Raw genomic sequence first — 15,498 nt, forward strand, 5'->3', positions numbered from 1 at the left:
AAATACAACACTCATTCCTATTAAAAACACTTGAAAGCATAGGTATAAGTGATGATAAGAAGCATCTACCTAAAATCATTGCAGGCATTATTTTTAATGGAGACAAGCTAGAAGCCTTCCCAGTAAGATCAGGAGTGAAACAAGGATGCCCATTATCACCAATATTATTCAATGTTGTATTAGAAATACTAGCAATCACAATAAGAGAAGAAAAAAAATTGAAGGAATCAGAATGGACAATGAGGTAATAAAATTATCTCTTTTTGCAAGATGATATCATAAATACTTGGAAAATCTTAGAGATTCAACTAAAAAGCTAGGTGAAAAAATTAATAATTTTAGAAAAGTAGGAGGATAAAAATAAACCCACATATAACATTAGCATTTCTATATATCATCAATAAAAGTCTGCAAGAAGAGATAGTAAGAGATACACAAAAATACTTGGGAGTATACCTGCCAAGAAAAACCCAGGAACTACATAAATATAATTATAAAACATTTTTAAACAAATAAATTCAGATTTAAATAACTAATATTAATTGTTCACGGGTGAGCATAGTCAATATAATAAAAAATAACAGTTCTACCTAAACTAATCTACTTATTCAATGCCATCCCAATTAAATTACCAAAAAATATTTTATTGAGCTTGAAAAAAGAGTAACAAAATTCATGTGGAAAAAAAAAGGTCAAGAATATAAAAGGAATTAATGAAAAAAAAAAAAAAGAAAGGAAGCAAATTTAGTAGTACCAGATCTTAAACTATATTACAAGGTAGTAATTATCAAAAATATCTGAATCTGGCTAAGAAATAAAGGTGGATCGTAGAACAGAATAGACATAAAATGAATGGTAGTAAAATCTTTTGTTTCACAAATGTAAAGATTTAAGCTTGTGGGATAAGAATTTGCTATTTAGTAAAAATTGTTGGGAAAATTGGAAAGCAGTCTGGCAGAAATTGGGTATAGACCAATATCTTACACCATTTATCAAGATAAGGTCCAAATGGACACATCACCTAGATATAAAGGGAGCTACAGGGAAATTAGAAGAACATAGAACATATTACCTATCAGACTTATGGATAGGAGAAGAATTTATGAATAAACAAGAGATAAAAAACATTGTGAGATGTAAATGGATAATTCTGATTACATTAAAGTTTTTGTTCAAATAAAACCAATGTAGTCAAGATTAGAAGGAAAGCAGAAAATTGTGAAAAAAATCTTTATAGACAGTTTCTTGGATAAAGGTCTCATATCTCAAATATATAGAGGACTCTGTAAAATTTATAAGAATATGAATCATTCCCCAGTCGATAAATGGTCAAAGGATATGAACAAGCAGTTTTTTGATGAAGAAATCAAAGCTACAGTCATATGAAAAAAAGCTCTAAATAATTATTGATTAGAGAAATGCAAATTAAAACAACTTTGAGAGATCATCTCACACCTATCAGATTGGCTAAAATGACAGAAAAGGAAAATGACAAATATTGGAGGGGATGTGGAAAAACTGGGACACTAATATACTGGTGGCAGAACTGTGAACTGATCTAACCATTCTGGACAGCAACCTGGAATTGTGCCCAAACAGTTATAAAGCTGAGCATACCCTTTGACCCAGCGATACCACTATTAGGTCTGTTGACCCAGTAATACCACTATTAGGTCTGTTTCCCAAGATGATAAGGGAAAAAGGAAAAGAATCTATGTGTTCTAAAATATTTACAGCAGCTCCCTGTGTGGTGGCAAAGAACTCAAAATTGAGGGGATGGCCCTCAGTTAAGGAATGGCTAAACAAACTGTGGCATATGATTGTGATGGAATACTACTGTGCTGTAAGAAATAATGAGCAGGTTTAGAAAAACATGGAAACACTTGCTTGAAATAATGAAGAGTGACAGGGCAGCTGGGTGGCGCAGTGGATAGAGCACTGGCCCTGGAGTCAGGAGAACCTGAGTTCAAATACAGCCTCAGACACATGATACTCACTAGCTGTGTGACCCTGGGGCAAGTCAACCCCGATTGCCTCAATTGCAAAAAAAACCAAAACAAAACAAAAAAAGAAATAATGAAGAGTTAAGTGAGCAGAACCAAGAAAACATTTTATGTGATAACAGCAACAGTGTGTGAAGAATAATTGTGAATGACTAAGTTATTCTGAGTACTGTAAATACACAAAACTACAAAGGACTTAGAAGGAAGATGCTATCTTCCTCCAGAGAAAGAACTAATAACTAGAAGTATGTATAGTATGGTTTTACATCTCTATCTGTCTGTCTGTCTGTCTGTCTGACTATCTACCTTCATGGCCTTCTCTAGTGTGAGGCAGGAGGGAAGGAGAAAGACAGTTCAAAACTAAAAAAAAAAAAAAAAAAAAAGAAAGGAAAAAAAGAAAAATAAAACGCCAAGCTCCTCTGGGAACTAGTCAGGCCTGAGGTCACTCTCCTGGGCAAGGTCACTTATTTCTAGAGAGAGGAAAAGAGATATTTAGAGATGAAATGTTTTGCTTCAAGATCATAGAGTTACCATATAATATTGTCTTGGCTACAGGGCATAGATTTCATGAACTCCTTGAAGGCGCAAAATCTGGTTTTGATGTTCCAAATGAAAAGGAAGTCAGCCTTTGAAAACAAGTCATTTATGAAGGAAGAAGACAAGGTTAAACACGAGAGATGGGAAACTAAAACAATAATCAGATCTGATGGAAAGTAAGAGGCAATTTGGAAGAGGAGAAACAAATAGAAATTACTAACCTTGTTCATAAGGATTTCTACCTAGCCCTAAACAAACAATATTAATGGGGCCAAAAGTGTTTTAAGTAACAAAAACGGAAAAGTGACTAAAATGGTTTTTGGGTACCATATTGGAAAGCAGATGGAGAAGCCAGAAAGAAGCATTTATCTACTCCCCTTTTCAGGAGTGCAAGTGTGTTGCATGAGAACTGGACAAGGATTAGGAGGAATGTTTTCTTGCAGAGTTTTTGATGCCACTTCTTTTGAACAGTTTAAAAACTACCTTCTACAGCTTTTCCCTCTTTGCTTCCTCCTTTCTTAGGAAAGATGAACAAAGTGGAGGGAGGGGTGTTGGGGGAGGATCATAAGAATTAGGATTGTAAATGAAGGAAAAACTATAGTAAAACTATTCCCTTTCTTTTTTATTTCCCTGACTCAGAATCACAGACTCTTAAGGGATGGTAGTAACCTTTAGAAATCTTGGAGTCCAGGACTCAACATACTTCTTTGGAAGTCAGGTCCATTTTTTGGCTTTCAAGGAAAGGAAGACAAAAGAGAAAAAAAGTATGTTACTATAGGATATTGATCACCAGTCTCTGGTCAAGAACCAAATTTGAGTGACTGAGGGTCCTAAGAAGATCAAGAGAAAACCTCTGAAAAGGTTCAGAGAAGTTCAGAACAACTGAGTACATGCTGGGCACTGTCTAGTCTCCTGGAAAACTTTTTTTTAATATTATTGAGATGACAAAATATAACATGCATGAATAGGAAGAGCAGAATACATTTATATAGTTTCACGTAAGATTATACAGAAATATTTAGGTATATAAAGAAATTGGTAGAGACCATGGTCAGCTTACACCTGGGATTTTTCAAGCCCTAATCTAGTTTAATCCCCTCATTTAATGGAGGAAACAGATTCTAGAGATGAAGCCAGAAGTAACAAAAGTAGTTAGGACCATACCCCAACTTTTCTCATCATTGTAACTATTTTTGATATGGAACTCCGAGTTCATGAATATAGGAAACTCCTGGGATATAAACTTCACCAATGCAGATTTGCAACTCATACGTAACTTAGCGGTCTTAGAAATTTGCCTGGAGCACTAAGAGGTTAAATAAATTGCCCACTGGTACACAGAGAGAGCGTATGTGTCAGAGACACGACTGGGACCCAAGTCTTCCTTACTTCAAAGCCAACCCTCTATCAGTGTGGTCTCAGTTATCTCCGGTACCCTCACAAAATCCTTTAAACAGTGGGTAGGTAGGCATCAGAATCCTGTGTTCATATATTTGCCAAGGGAGGAAGGGAAGAAAACATGAATAAACCGAGCACAAGGGCACGAATCCCTGGAATCTTCACTCTTACGAATCAGCTGCAGCCCAAGCCTTTGCTGCCCCCATGTGTCAACACAAGCAACCTTTTTTCTAGATGAGGCAAAATAAAATGAGGCATCTCAGAAATCACAGGACTCTACAAAGACCCTGAAAAAAAAAATCTGAGAATAATGAGGAGATTAGGTGTTAATGGGAATGACAATGGTGAGGAGTGGGGAAAGATGAAGTCCACATAACAAGGAGCAGTACATACATCAAGTATCATGATACAGGAAGAGGCACAAAGCTCTGAGATTACCTCTGAATTCGAATGCTTTGGTCTGAGAATCCCTGGGTATCAATCATCACATCTGCTTCATCCAGGACAAAAACACGAATCTTATTCAAATCTATCACTTTTCGTTTAAAACACCAATCTAGAACAGTCCCAGGGGTGCCAATTATAATTTGTTTGGTTATATCAGTGCCTCTCGGAGCTAGAGGAAAAAAAGATTAAAATTTTTTCTTAGATACAAAGTCTCACCTTTTATAATATCCAACTGGTTAAGTCAGAGTACACGGCACTGGACTGCAATTTAATAAGTTCCAAAAACTAAAAAATGCTGCTATTTTTGGCTTTGTAAATGTGCAAGATAAAGTCCTGGAAACTCAGCTGGGTTAATAATAACAATCAAAAGAACAGTGTGTGGGATATGATCCTATCACACAGGGTACTGAATCTATTTTAGAAGCCAGCCTGAATGAAATCAATTGTTTAGGAGCTTCTGAGAGTACTATATAGTTAGCCAAGACTTTCTTAGTTGGCACATACCTCGGTTTCCTCGAACAGCATACATCACTTCAACATCAATACAAAATTTTCCCATCTGCTCAACCACACGTCCAGTTTGCAGAGCCAATTCATAAGTTGGAGCTAAGCAGAGACACTTAAGGTAGAATAGGGAAAAAAAATTTACAAAAGCAAACCTTTGGGGACTGGGGCTAGAAAGAGGAATAGAAATGCCTAGTTGTAGAATTTGGGTTCAAAATGTCAACCCTGGCTGAATGCATTTAATGGCTGGAAGATTAGGAGAAGACTTATGAGATAGGGAATGAGCTATCTTTCATATATTCCTTCTGAAAAAGTCACAAAAAGGAATAACCAACAATATAACCACTAGGTACTACTATATTTGTAGATGGGAATGGGGAATACAAAGAGGTAATACTAGGAAGTCATAATATAAATGTAGGTTCTTATCACTTTATCCATGGACTATTATAATCTTCTAACTGGTCTCTCTGCCTCTAGCCTTCCCCCCCTAAATCTATCATTCCCAACATCCTACATCCACTTTAATTTTCCTATTTCACTGCTCTGCCTCATTTTACTGGGCCAAAGCCTTTAATGGTTTCTAGATGCCAGGATAAAGCCCAAACCCAAACCAAGACAAGGGCTCTTCCAAATGTGCATTCATCTTTATTTTGTACTTCTATATGACTCTTCTACTCCAGTCAATATGGTCTACTTATTGTTCTTGCACATGGTACGCAGATAGCTATCCACTATTACTCTGACAGTCCTCTTACCTGGGTTGGCTTCCTCTTTCTCTATACTTCTTACATCAAGGTCAAATTCAAGTTCTGCTGTTCCAGTCAAAATCACTGTGATTCTGAGACCCTTTTTCAACCTCCCTAATCCTAGAGCCCCTGGTATCTGCATCACTCATTTAGGACTTAACTTTTGCTACCTTTTACTGTTGTTGATTTTTGTACATTTATGTCCTATCTTCCTAACCAGACTGTAAGCCTTGGAGGCTAGAAAAGAACAATAGGCCTGTTTCCTCGGTGCCAATACTCTGCACAGACTAGGTCTAGGAGGAATGATGATGATGGTGGAAGAGAAAAATGGATGTATAGATCTGTGGCTGCTCCAGTCAGCGTATTATAATCCTAACATCAACTAGTTTAGACTGAAAGAGGAAAATAATGTGCCATGAAGATGCTGAAAAATATTTTATATTTGTGTTTTAACTTTAATGCAATGAAAAACATACTTATTTTCTACTGTGTGCAAGCTATTAGAGAGATAAAAACAAGACAGCTCCTGCCCTCAAGAAATCTTGAACAAAAATAAGGAAGTACAAGGTAATTTGAGGTAAGGGACAGCACTAAACACTGGAGGTGGGAAGGACTCAGGAAGGATTCCTGAAGAAGAGGGCACCTAAGCTAGGCCTTAAGGAGGATTCTGTGAGCTGGGGATCATGAAGGAGTGCATCTCAACAGCTGTGTGAATATAGGGAGGCAGGTGCTGGGATGCCAAATTTGGGAAACAGCTAGCCGTCTTGTCTAGTTACATAGCAGAATTAATAAAATAAGGTTAAAAAGAGACTGCAGAGGGCCTTAAATGCTAGGTTAAAAAGTTTGTAGGGAGCGATAGATAGGTTTGAGTCAGGTAATAACATGGTCAGATCTGTGCCTGAAAAAGATTATTTTGACAATTGTGTGGATGAAATGGAGAGGTCAGAGGCAGAAAGCAGGAAAACTAATTAAGCAGCTATTGCAGTGGTCCAGCTGAGATGTGATAAGGGCCTAAAAGATGATGGTCATATGAATGGAGAAAAGTGAATGAAGACAAGAGATGATGTGGAGATAGAACTGCCAGGACATGGTGACTGAGTAGACCTAAGACATAAAGTAGAGGGAAGAGTCCAAGATGACTTTGAGGTTATGAACCTTGGTAACTGGAAGAACAGATGCTCTCAACAGAAACAGTAAAGTCTAGAGGAGGAGCACATCTGAATGAAGCAGATAATTTGTTTCGGAAAGGCTGAGCCTGGAATGTTGATGGGACATTCAGGTGGAGATATCCAGCTGACCATGTGGGATTGGAATGCTGTAGAGAGATTAATGTTGATCCACTGTCAGTTCAGTCATGTCCAACTCTTTGTGACCCCTTTTGGGGTTATCTTAACAAAGATAATGGAGTGGTTTGCCATTTTCTTCTCCAGGTCATTTTTCAGATGAGGAAACTGAGGCAAATAAGGTTATGTGACTTGCCTAGGGTCACATAGCTAGTAAGTGTCTGAGGCCAGATCTGAACTCAGGAAGATGGGTCTTCTTGACTTTAAGGCCAGTACTTTATGTACTGTATCACCTTGCTGCCTTAGAGAGTAATACTGAATATATAGATTTAGGAGTTCATTTACATAGAGGTAATAAATAGGAATAGATGAGATCACCAAAGGAAAATTGTAGTGAGAAAAGTAAAGAGGGCTAAAGATAGAACAAAGGAAAAATGATATTTATAGGGTAGTAGGAACTAGTAAAGAAAACGGAGGCATGGTCAGACAAGTAGCAGAAGTAGGAAAGCAGTGTTCCAGAAATTCCTTTGGTAGCTGTGTAGAAGATGAAATGGAGTGGAAAAAGATTTGAAGCTGGAAGACTAATTAGGTAGCAAATAGATGAGAGGTGACAAAAACCTGAACTAAAGTGGTGGCTGTGTGAATAGAGAGACGAGGACTGGATGCAAGAAATGCTGGGGAGGTAAAAATGGCAATATCTGGCAACTGACTGGATATGGGGGGTGAGGGAGAGTGAAGAATTAAGGAAAATGCCAAGGTTACAAGACTGGGAAGTTGGAAAAATGGTGGTGCCTTCTATAGAAATAGGGAAGTTGCATGGAAAGATAATGAGTTTTAATTTGGACACATTGAGTTTAAGATGTCTCTGGGACATCTAGTTTGAAATAACGAATAGACAGTTGGTGATGTGAAACTGAAGCTCAGGAGGAAGACTGGTGCTGGATATGGAACTCTGAGAGTCATCTGCATAAAGATGATAATTAAACACCAATAGATTGTAGAGAGAGAAGAGACTGAATGAGTGGCTGCAGTCTGAGAAGAGGGAAGAGGATTTTGTACTCTTTTCCCCTGGCTGGCCATTACATATACTACAAAAGTCACAATTGTTTTATCTCACCTCTTTCTTACCTGTGGAAACAGCTCTGAGGCATTAACTCTGCTTAGCATTGCCAAGACAAAAGCAGCTGTTTTGCCTGTTCCAGACTGGCTCTGTGCTATGAGGTTCTGGGGTCTACAGGATAACAGGAAACCATTAAGCTTAAAGCCAGTCTAAGAAATGAAAACAAGCCAACCCACTTTACAAGGGCCCTTTGGACTTACGGGTGTGCCAGCATCATGGGGAGGGCCATCTCCTGGATTTTTGATGGTCTGTTGAATCCCATTGCATAAATCCCTTTCAGTAACTCTTCCTTTCTATTAAAAATAAATCAGACTTATAGGTCTGTGGCTAATTTATACATTAATGATGTGTAGATATTCCCTACATTGGAATACAGGACAATCGACCTGTTCCTTCTTATCCTGTGTGACTCCTATCCCTATTCTCTAACAGATCCCCCACGGAGGATCAGCCCACCATGCTCGGTCTTCTAACACTGAATGGAGAGGAGGGGAGCACATGGTCTGCTCTCCTCTTATTCCTCATTCTGACTATACAACCACTTAAGACTTTAGAAATACATACACGAACAATAACTAAATGCTGCCAAGTTATTTTTATGACCACGGACTGTAATTTGTCTTAAAAAAAGAATATTTAATATAACTTTCTTGATGACCCAAGTATATACAAACATAGCTCAGACTAGAATATTTGCACTTTCTCAATTATTTGCATGTAAATTACTTACTTGAATTACTGAAAACCAATTTTGAATCTGAAAGGCTTCTTTACCTATCATTCATCAGGCCCCTGGGCTACTTCTCATCATGAGCAGGGTTGTGAAAACCCATTTTATTTACTCATTTTAAGTTAGACAAGACAAACTTAAGTTGGGAAGATCAATATATATTCTTCCTGTTCCAGGATCACATGTCTTGTTCCAAAATTCAATAGAAATGATTTCTGGACTATCAATGCTACTATCTCCCTCCAAAACTGAAATTCCACCTCAATAATAAGCACCATTGACACAGCACTGTGAGACTTACAGAATATTTAATACACATTATCTATTTGCTCTTCATAACAGTCTGGGGAGGGAGTGTTTTTCCCCCTGGTTGGACTTGTGATTTCATTGGTATGGTGAATGCCCTGTATGGAAACTGTACTAACATAGATCATTAACTCACCTACAGCTTATAGCTTGAGAAAGCTCCCTGGGACACTGACCAGTTAAGTGACTTGCCCGTGGTCACACAGCTAGTATGTGTCAGAGGTAGGACTTAACCCTAGGTCATCCTGACTCTGAGGTTGGCCCTTAATCCAACATGCCACAGTAACTCTCATGAGACAGTTACTTATGTGTAGTATCCTTATTTTATAGATGAAGAAATTGATGATCAGAGAGTGACTTGTCCATGGACACACAACAAATAAGTATCAGAGAAAGGATTTAAATTCAGGTTTCTCCTGACTCCAGGTCTAGCATTCTTTCCAGCACATCACACAATCTTAAGAGCAAAGCAAGATACAATAATTTTTTCCTATCAACCGCTATTCAAAACAGATGTAGAAGTAATATTTTAATGTTCCTAATTTAGTTGTATTTTAACTATTTCATTCAACGTTGAAAAAATGTCAGAAAGCAAAGAAGTCCCTTCTTGAAGCCCCTTTGTGCTACTGACACACTCTTTCCTGAGCCATGGTTCTTGGCATTTCCAAAGCTGACCCAGTAATGAAATACTCACAGTCGCAACTCTTCAAATGTCTTTACTGAATAGAGGGGAGAGCTAGGATCCTTCTGTAAGACTTCCACACGGTGAGTGGACTCTACTAAGGACTGCCGGATTAGTTTGTTCAAGAGTGAGTTGGCAGCCAAATCCACTGGGGGAAACAAAATAAGAATGGAACACTGTGGTAGTGATACAAACCCAGTGAACTATGTACACAGATTGTGTCAAAATTGGCAGTTTACATTTTAATGCATCTGTGGTCACCGGTTTTCTTAATTAAAACTGGAAAAGTGACTGGAAAGGATGACACTGAACTAGGAGGAGGCTGTCTTCCTTTTTTTATGAGGGTACAGGGCTTTCAATGTTTCTAGTATGTATATCTGCTCTACACCATAAGCAAGTCCATATCCACCTGAGACCCAGCTCTTCCTTACTTCTTCCCTTAATGAATGATGCTTAAACCTACCTTTGCTTATCCCATTGTCACTCCACTCTTCTTCCCCCAAATACACTTGGGGCACTCCTTTTTTTTTCTCTACTCTTTTCTTTTTTCCTTCCTAAACATTCCATGATATATATTGTTCAAAAAGGAATCCCCAATGGAGATTAACCTTACACAAGGCTGCGAAGAATAACTGAATGGACTAAAACCAAAATGGCAAATAATACATACAAATAAACATTTTACCTATATCCTCTTCTTCGTCATCTTCAGAATTAGTAATGGAAGCATCTGAAAGGAAGAAATATTTCCCCCACCCCCCAAAAAAAGGGAAGGTAAGATACACAAATGTTGGGAAGGGATATGCTCTAGCCTCTTCCTCTCTAATACATGTTGCACAAGCCAATTAACACACTGCTTTCATGTCACTCTTCTACTAAAAAATCTGCAACCTCTCTCCATTACTGACAGGATAAAGTTAAAATTCCTTAGTTTATCACTTTACACTTACAGTGGGCTGGGCACGGTTGTATATAGCTGTAATCCCTGTTACTTGGGAAAGTGGAGGCTGGTAGATTGCTTGAGTTAGGGAGTTCTGAGCTGCAAGAGGGCTAAAGCTGATCAGGAGTCCACACTAAGTCCAACACCAATATGGCGGGCCCATGGGAGCACCAGGCTGTCTAAGGAGAGGTGAACTGATCCAGGTCAGAAAAAAAGAGGTTAGAGCTTCTGTGCCAATCTGTATTGGGATTGGGCATATGAGTGGCTGCTGCATGTTCCAGCCTAGGTGAGATGGGGCAATACAGCCTCAAAACAAAACAGAAGTAAAACACCTACACTGATCTGCTCTCCCCCTTTTTATTTTCCAGTACTCCCCTATATGAATTCTATACTCCAATGTATTGCTTTACTCGATATCCTCTGATATGAACATTCGTGCCATGAACATTCCTTTTTCTGTACCTTTGCCGGAAATATTTTTCTGCCTTCTCTCTGCTTATCCAAATTCTATGCATCTTTCAAGTATCCACTCAAATTCAATCTTTTCTACAAAACCACATCCAACCATCATAATCTCTCTTTTGTTCTTATAGCATTTGCTACTTGTACCTTGCATTTGGCACTCATTATGACTGTTTTATAACATGTTGTATTGTTGTTATTACTATTTAATTTTTCACAAGAACGTTTCATTTGTCCACTTGGATTACATACTTCTTTGTACAACATACAATGTTATATATAAAGGATACACAAATTTCTGTTGAATGAATAACTTGCACTTATATAACGCTTTAAGGGACATAAAGCACTTTCTATACACCAACCCCGTGAGTTAGGTAGTGCAAGTAACGTGCCTGGTTTACATGCAACATAATATCTATGTCCCATCTAATAAGCCATCATGTCCAGCTCTCTCCAAAGATGCCAATGATCTCTTAATTGCCAAATCTAATGACCCTTTCCCTGTCTTCATACTTTTAGATCTCTCTGCAGCCTTTGATATGGTAGATCATCCTTTTCTTGATACTCTCTTTTATCAAGGTTTTTGTGATACTACTTTGTCTTGGTTTTTCTCCTACCTGTCTGATGGCTTTTCTTCAGTTATCTGTGCTCAAACTTCATCTGCATTATATCCACTAACTCTGAGCCCTCCCCAAGGTTCTGTACTGGGCCCTCCTTTCTTCTAACTCTATACTATTTGACTTGGTAATTCCATCTAGCTTCCTTGAGTTCATTATTCATTTTTTCTGCAGATGATTTCCAGATCTACATATCCAAACCTAGTCACTTTCCTTAGTTATGGCTCCTTATCACCAACTGCCTTTTGGACATTTCCAACTGAATGTCCCCTAGCCACTTCAAATTTGACATGTTCAGAATAGAACTCATTCTCTTCCCTCCCCCACCCCCTCCAATCCTCCCACATTTTCTGAACTTTCCTATCACTGTTCAGGATACCATGTACACAACGAGCAAATCTTAGAGCCAAGATTCAAACGCAGCTTGTGTCAAAGTCTAGCATTTTTTCTACTTACCATAATGGATCTCATGAGTGAATCCTAGACTTGCATAAAGGCTATATAGAAACTTCAGACCTTCAGAAAAATCTGTAAAATTTACATTTGCTTCCCTTATATTTGCCAAAATTGCCTCCCTAGTCTTTATTCCCTTCCTTCTCTCTATAACTTGGGTAAACATTTGCCTCAAGAACACAACAAACTTCTCCAGAAACACCTCTTCCCATAAAATCTTAACAACATAAAATCAATTTATTCCTGGTCTGCTATCTGATTTTATAGGCCTTCCTACATTGTCATGGATTAATCATTTAAGCAATAAGGCTTATTAATTTCTTATTCCAGCAACAAGAGTTCACAAAATCAGGCATACTTTAAAGTTACCATTCATCCTCAAACATAGAGCTATCTCTAAAAATGTCTGCCTAAGCATAGTAACTATGCAAGGCTCAGGTACTCTTTTAGCTAGCACTGCTGGCCTGTTTTTATTTTATTTTATTTTTTTTCCTCCTTCTAGCTCACTGATAATAGTAGCAGCTGTTTCTGATGCACAGAGTCAAAGCTAGGACTACTTAGCTACCAAGAGATGGTAAATTGTGATCTCTTGTAGGCAGAAATAGCACAACCGCCCAAATGCTTGCAGAAGGCTCTAGGATTAACTCCCTACTTTCCTGGGTGCTTTCAAACAACTGTCATGCAGATACAGCAATCAAATCATGAGGGATGTTTCTCCTCTTTCCCCCCACTGACTTAAGCAGAGGCTGTTTAATAAACATTTTGCTAACAAAATATATGATCAGCTTGAATATTTAATTCAATACTTAAAGGATCCATTTTTCTTTTGTCAAGGTAGATGCTCCCTCCAAATGTAACCTTTCTGTACCTTAGTAGACAGTTATTTTTCTTGTTTCATGAAATACCTTGGTCAAAATATTCATCACCCTGCTGCCAATCTTCTAGAGATAAGCCTTTTTGAATTTAGTTATGCTGATCCTCAGACAACAAACATCCCTCATTTGATGCTTGTGCTCCAATGGCATAGTTTGAAAAGCTGGTTACCTCCTTTTGGTAATGAGACATTGGAATGGGATTATAGTCATTTGTGCTTGAATTCTCCCAGCTTCCCTCCAGCTACTTTCAAAGGAGAATTTAATACATTATTTAATTTCAGTTTATCCTTATTTCACTCAAATTGGATAATGCATTTCAATTTTCTTTAAAGTACATAGGATAGGCGGCATGAATGGCTAATGATCAAAAAGAAAAACATTTGGTAGCTGGGCAAGTGGAAATGATAACTAGAGGAACTGTACCAATCCCTGGAGAGAACAAAGTTTACTCCCAGCTGGACAGAAATCATGATATGGTGGAGAAAGAGCTGGCTTTCAAGCTGGTAAGATCTGGGTACAAGTTCCACCTCTGACACTGGCTGTGTGACCTTGGGCAAGTCACTTACCAGTTCACTATTCTAGGCAACTCTCTAAAACTATAAGTGGCAAAGAAGGTACCAACCTGCATTGGTAGAGGGAGTTTCTTCACCATGAAGTTTCCTGTATCAGTGAAATCACAATTGCAGGTCCATTCCCCAGCCTATTTCTATGTTTGCACCTCAACTAGAATACCATTTCCCCCTGTGGATGCACATATGTATGCCTTTATCTGTATTTAAAATATGTAATTTATATGCAAATATATACATTCATTCATAAACAAATTTGTATACAAATGCATGGGTATATATAATACAAATAGAAAAGACATGTGCATGTATAAATACACAAGGTTTTAGCTTAAGCATATTAAAGCTATATATGTATATATTACATATATTATACACACATAAAACAAAATATATAACATAAAATAGAAAATAAAACACATAATTATAATAGATATATAACATGTAATAAATATATATTTATATAATAAAATAGTATATATACATATAAATACACATCTGTCTTTTCAATGTGTATTCTCAGTGCTTTGCATATAGCTTTCAGTAAACGCTTTTTCATTCATTCATATTTTCTCTAGGAAATGCTGATTAATTCTAACCCCTTTGACTACTTTTTTTTTAACTCCTGTCCCTAATTTAGTCTATATCATATCCATGTTTTTGTTGATACTTTGCTCCCTAGTCCTCTTCTTGTTTCATGTGTATTGTCATTCTTTTTTCCCCTCAACAACAGGTGCAATCTCTTTGAGGCCATGGACTACAGCTTATGAATATGGACTATGGACTAGAGCTATAAGGACATTAACTAGAGTTCCAGTGCCTTGCACACGGAAGTTCTCAACTAGTTAACTGAGAGACAGCCATCAAAAAACCAATATATTTGCCTACACATATCAACTAAACTTTTTCCTAGCACCACTCACCTAGTCCTGGGACCGTGGTACTCTTAAGACCCCGAAGACTCTTCCGGGGAATGAGATTTGATAACTATTGAAAAACATAAATTTCAAGCAGTCTCAACTGGGGAATGTCAGCTCAGTACTAGGGGCTGGAAGGGTTTGTACTCAAAAATCATCAAGGATGCAACGACCTTGAAGTCCTATATAATTGGAGTGGTCTGTGGTCACAATTATCCTAAATCTGGAGGAATATCTCTGCTGGCCTAGATAGTTATTCACATACTTTCTTCTATTATGTCACTGGTCCCAAACTGCAGGGGATCTGAACCTTGCGGGGTATGTAGATGCTAAACAAGGACAAATCACTGTAGGCAGCTGCTGCCTGTTGGTTCACAAGGTGGAACTAGGAAGAGACCTGCAGGTAAGTTGAGGCAGTTCCAGTTTGCCCCTTTGTGCATCCCTTTCCTACGGTCTGGGCTCCTGCACAAGCAGCTTTTTTCCAGCAAGGGCTCTGGGTCGTCTCTCCCAGGGATGTCCAGACTCAGTCTCCCCCTCCCCCTGCCCTCCTCCTCAGGTGGAGTCCCAGGTCGGCTCCTCTGAACATCGCTTCCCCGCCCCGCCCTCCCCCCAATCTCGCCTCCAGGAAAGTCTCCCCGCCACCCCGGTGCTTTCCGTCTCCTCCAGGTGGTCTCTGGGACAGTCCTCGTCCCCTCCCTACCGCTTCCTTCCTTCTCTCTCCAGGGTGCTCCCCGCCCCCCCTTCCCCCAGCCCACACTGTGCCCTCAAATCCCTAGCCGGTTGTCCAACCCCAACCCCCCCGCCCCGTCTGCCCCAGCCCAAGGGGTGGGGGGCCGTTACGTGGCTACTGAGCAGCTCGCTCTCCGCTGCCCCAGCGTCGCCTCCCGACAGTAACGACGCCAT

At 38.7% G+C, this 15,498-nt stretch overlaps 1 protein-coding gene across 1 annotated transcript in view; it reads right to left on the reverse strand.

Annotated features, from left to right (window-relative positions):
• The window catches only part of DDX25 (DEAD-box helicase 25), a 40,109-nt gene extending 24,611 nt beyond the window's left edge, over window positions 1-15,498 (reverse strand). Inside the window, exons 1-8 of the mRNA XM_027835205.1 lie at window positions 15,436-15,498; window positions 14,602-14,665; window positions 10,445-10,489; window positions 9,772-9,907; window positions 8,242-8,334; window positions 8,050-8,152; window positions 4,890-5,004; window positions 4,377-4,554 (exon numbers count right to left, since the gene is read on the reverse strand). Of these exons, the coding sequence (XP_027691006.1) occupies window positions 4,377-4,554; window positions 4,890-5,004; window positions 8,050-8,152; window positions 8,242-8,334; window positions 9,772-9,907; window positions 10,445-10,489; window positions 14,602-14,665; window positions 15,436-15,498 (797 nt within the window). The remainder of the gene's footprint in view (window positions 1-4,376; window positions 4,555-4,889; window positions 5,005-8,049; window positions 8,153-8,241; window positions 8,335-9,771; window positions 9,908-10,444; window positions 10,490-14,601; window positions 14,666-15,435) is intronic.

This window comes from Vombatus ursinus, unplaced genomic scaffold (assembly GCF_900497805.2).
Source record: "Vombatus ursinus unplaced genomic scaffold, bare-nosed wombat genome assembly UNPS02014813.1, whole genome shotgun sequence".
Lineage (NCBI taxonomy): Eukaryota > Metazoa > Chordata > Mammalia > Diprotodontia > Vombatidae > Vombatus > Vombatus ursinus.